We start from the raw sequence: 4,639 nt of genomic DNA on the forward strand, positions 1-4,639 counted from the left end.
AATATATAAAATAATGCAGTAACATATTAATTTATAAATAAAATTACATAAAAGTTAATGTTTCACACAATAAATAATGTTAACATTAAGCAATATGTCTCAAGTAGTTGTGATCCAAATTTCAAGTTAAAATCACAAAAAATTATGTTTGTGTCACAATTTTAATGGTTTTACCAACAACTGCCACTAGATTTTGCCACATACTCTTGTACTCTTGTATACTTACTCACTCACTCACTCGCCCGTTATGCCACTGGCATGTAGGGCAGCAACAAAAGTCTTCCACTCCTGTCTGTTCTGGGCTAGCTTCTGGATGGTACCCCAAGTGTGGTTCATGTTCTTTAATTCTCCTTCTACTGTCCGGCGCCAGGTGTTCTTTGGTCTGCCTCTCTTGCGTTTGCCCTCTGGTGTCCAGTGAAGGGCTGTGCGGGTAATACTTTCTTGTTCTCTCCTTAGCAAGTGCCCAATCCACCTCCATCTTCTTCTCATGATGATGGTCCCAATACTGTCCTGATTGCAACACGCAAGCAACTGCTCATTAGAGATGGTGTTTGGCCAGAAAATTCTCATGATTCTCCTCAAATTCTTTGTATGGAAAACAGAGAGCTTATTCAGGTCACTGTCTGTTATCCTCCAGCACTCTGAGCCATATAGTAGGGTGGAAAGCACACAGCTCTGGTACAATTTCAACTTGGTCTTTATGCTATACTGCTTGGATCTCCAAACACTATTCAGCATCCTAAGGGCATTTCTGGCTTTGCCAAGACGATTCTTTATGTCAATGTCCGCTCATCCATCATATCTGACAATGCTGCCCAAATAGGTGAATTCTGTGGTCATTGGAAGATTTTTTCCATTTACCTGCACTGGTAATGGGTTTGGGATGTTGAGTGTCATCACCTCTGTTTTCTGCAGGTTGATCCTCAAGCCTATCTGTTCAGCATATGTATTGATGCGGTATGTCTTCTCCTGAATGTGCTGGTGTGTGTGGGAGATCAGAGCCAGATCATCAGCAAAGTCTAGATCTTCAAGTGTATAGCTGAGGGTCCATCTCAGACCGCTTGTCTGTTTTTCAGTAGTTCTCCGCATTACCCAGTCAATGGCAATGTTAAAAAGGAATGCTGACATCACACAGCCTTGCCTCACACCAGTCTTCACATGAAAACAGTGGTCGCTGTTTACTACCTTACATGTGAAGTTGTTGTAGAAGCTTTGGATGAGAAGGACGATGTCTTGTGGTATTCCATATGCTCGGAGAATACGCCAAAGGCTGTCTCTATGGATGCTGTCAAAGGCTTTCTCAAAATCTACAAAATTAATGTATAGTTGTCTCTGCCATTCAGTGCACTGTTCAATGATGTTTCGCAGTACAAAAATCTGATCTGTACATCCTCTTCCTTTCCGGAACCCTGCCTGTTCCTTTCTGAGGTGTTGGTCAACTGCATCTGATAGCCGCTGGATTATAATTTTTGCTAGGATCTTGCTTGGTATAGACAAAAGAGTTATTCCACGCCAGTTGTTACAGTTGCTAAGGGTTCTTTTCTTGGGGATCTTCACAATTATGCCTTCCGACCAGTCTGTTGGTATCTGTCTTTCTTTCCATATTGCTGTAAATAGTGGGAGAAGCATTTTGGCTGCAAGCTCTGGGTCTGCTTTGAACAGTTCTGCATTCAATTTGTCATGTCCAGGGGCTTTTCTGTTTTTAAGAGACATTATAGTTGCAACAATCTCCTCCTTTTCTGGTGGTGCAGTATTGATGTCGAGATCATGCTCTGCTTCCTTAATGTCAGCTTTTGATGTTGGTGGTGGCCTGTTCAAAACTTCACTAAAGTGCTCAGCCCAACGGGCGTCAATTTCTGTTTCTGATGTTAGGAATCGCCCATTTTTGTCCGTAATTGGTATGTCTTTAGTTCCACAATATTTGCCACAGATTACCTTGGTTATTTTGTACACCTTTCCTTGTTCTCCCTTGCTAGCTGCTTCTTCCGCCTGGCTTGCAAGGTCATCCATAAAGGCTCTTTTGTCTGATCTTAACAATCTCTTCACGTCTCTCTGATTTAACGTCTAAAAGCTGTTTCTTCAACGCTCTCCTGGTACTTATGGCCTTCAAAGTGTTTTCTTTGATCCATTCCTTTCTTTTCCTTTCTTTGGTACCCAAGCATCCTTCGCTGGTCTGAAGATAAGCTGCTTTAAGATGCTCCCACCTGGTGTTTACATCTAGTTGTTCAGGCTTTGTGTAGTCTTCCATAGCTGCCAGGGCTTGATATTTGTTCCTCAACTGCAAAACAAAAGTACTTTTGATTTTGGGGTTCTGTAGTTTCTCCACATCTAATTCCTGCCTTCCTGGTCTTTTGACCCCTGTCTTCCTCAACTTTACTTTCACTGTTGCTACAACCATATGATGGTCGCTGCCAACATCGGCTCCCCTCTTAGCTCTTACATCCAGAAGTGATCTTCGCCAGGTACAATTGATCATGAAGTGGTCTATCTGATTTTTATCCCTTCCATTTGGAGAGTACCAGGTCAACTTGTGAATCTCTCTGTGAGGAAAAAGTGTCCCTCCAACAACAAGATTGTAGGTAGTACAGAGCTCCATCAGTCTCTCTCCATTCTCATTCATGGTACCACAGCCCTCTCTTCCCATAGCTCTCTCGTAGTTGGTGTTGTCACTTCCAATTTTTGCATTCATATCTCCCATTACAATCTTCATGTCATGTCTTGGTGTTTCCTCCAGCAGAGCCTGTAACTCCTCATAAAATCTGTCTTTTTCATCCTCATTGTTGTTGTTTGTAGGGGCATAACACTGTATGATAGTAGTGTTGATTTGCTTCCCTTTGAGTCTGATCTTAATGAGTCTGTTGTTGACAGGTTTCCACTCTATCATACTTTTCTCTAAACCTTTCTTGAGGATAATGGCAACTCCCTCAAAGTGCTGATTGTCATCTCTTCCGGAGTACAACACTGTTTCCCCTGTACTGGTTCTGAGTCTTCCTGAACCTGTCCACCTGCTTTCACTAACTCCCAGAATATGTAAGTTGTAGCATCTCATTTCTGATATTACTTGAGCCAGTTTGCCAGTGTCATACATTGTTCTTACATTCCAAAATCCTATCCTGGTCTTGGTTTTGGTGCTCAGGACTTTCACCATCCTGGCAGTAGTTTCCCTTAGGCTTTCACTACTGCCATTCATTTGAGTATCTTGCGATGACTCTGAAAACCCATTACATCCAGTAAGTTTAGTTTCTTTTGTTGCTGTTTCCGTAACATCTATTTTTTCTAGAACTGGGTTGTTAGCCCAGTGTCCAACCCCCAACCTGGAGGACCAGGGATCACTATTAGTCTGGTCTCTATCCTTTGACCTGTCTGGCATGGGTGGCCCTACCAGGAACACAGAGGTTCCAGCCAGCATAGCTCTCTGGGTCATTGAGATACGCAAGCCTCTAAACCACGACAAGGTAGTGATCCTCTTAGAGGTCTTGTATACTCACAAACTAATAAATAACTGTCACCGCATTATTATTCATGCAAAAAGATTTTGAAATATTAAAACTACATTCTGAGAGCTTTCCGGTGATATATAGCTTGTCATGATTTTTTAGGTTTAGAGTAGGGTTTTAGTGTTATATGCAAAAACAAATTTGGCCTACCTGTGGGCCCGTAACATTTTGGAAACTGACTCTCACTATGTCATAATTTTCCCCAAATTGTAATAAAATATGAAAATTATACTCTTTGAGCTTTCCAACAATATATAGTGTGTCAAGATTTTGGAATATTAGTGTTACAAACACTAATGTGGACAGCGCCACTTAATGTTCATAGTAGGAATGAATGAATATTCACTAAACAGTAATAAAATATTCTGATATAAGATATAAAGTGAGCAGACGTCAAAATATGTGATGTAGGATATAAGATATTTTATAAATCACACGAAAAATATGACAAAGATGCAGAAACAGTTAGTTGCAGTACAATAAGACTTTTTAATAAGGTGAAGAAACAATTTAAAATGATTTGTAACCCCCCCTCCCTCTCCCCCCACACACACACACATACACACACACACCCCTGAAAGAGGACTGTTTTCCAGAGCTTCTTTCCCGTGCTCCCTTTCTGTAGTTCAAGAGAGGTGAGTTTGGCAACATGGTGGAGCCTTATCTTTAAAAACACAGACACAACCAACAATGACAACGAGTCAGACTGATAGTTGTCGATTCCAAACCGAGTCTCCTCAATGTCCTCCCTACGAAGGAAAACATCCTCTGTTCCAGATCCTCCCGCACAACGTGCATGTCTGTTGACATCTTAGCTTTTTAAAGCTCGGCGGATCACGCAGCTCACAGCACCTTATAATAATAATACACATGTATATAGCGCCTTACACAATACTCACAACAGAGAAACTCTTGTAATTATTACTTTACTTTACCCCACCTCTCCTTGCAGGGTGAACAACGGCTGGTGCAGTAAACATAGCCTAGCGAACGTTAGCTGGCTGCGATTTCAGTACAGTAAAATCAATAATCTTTGCTCTTTCTCAATTTTCTGGTAATATTCTATTCACAAAATACAACCAGTAGTACCGCAATGTTAAAAAGTACTTGTGAAAATAATCCTCCGGGCTCTATTTGCGATG

The 4,639-nt window shown here is 41.3% G+C and overlaps 1 protein-coding gene across 1 annotated transcript; it reads right to left on the reverse strand.

The window, feature by feature from the left end:
- Positions 1-234: 234 nt before the first annotated feature.
- On the reverse strand, positions 235-3,424 carry LOC141282095 (uncharacterized). The gene is made up of 3 exons (XM_073814574.1): positions 2,047-3,424; positions 862-1,904; positions 235-585 (listed from the first exon to the last, which is right to left on the reverse strand). Exons 1-3 carry the CDS (start codon positions 3,422-3,424, stop codon positions 235-237), a joined length of 2,772 nt encoding a protein of 923 aa, XP_073670675.1.
- Positions 3,425-4,639: the final 1,215 nt, after the last annotated feature.

The sequence above is a fragment of the Paramisgurnus dabryanus genome, chromosome 4 (genome assembly GCF_030506205.2).
Source record: "Paramisgurnus dabryanus chromosome 4, PD_genome_1.1, whole genome shotgun sequence".
In the NCBI taxonomy this organism is placed as follows: domain Eukaryota; kingdom Metazoa; phylum Chordata; class Actinopteri; order Cypriniformes; family Cobitidae; genus Paramisgurnus; species Paramisgurnus dabryanus.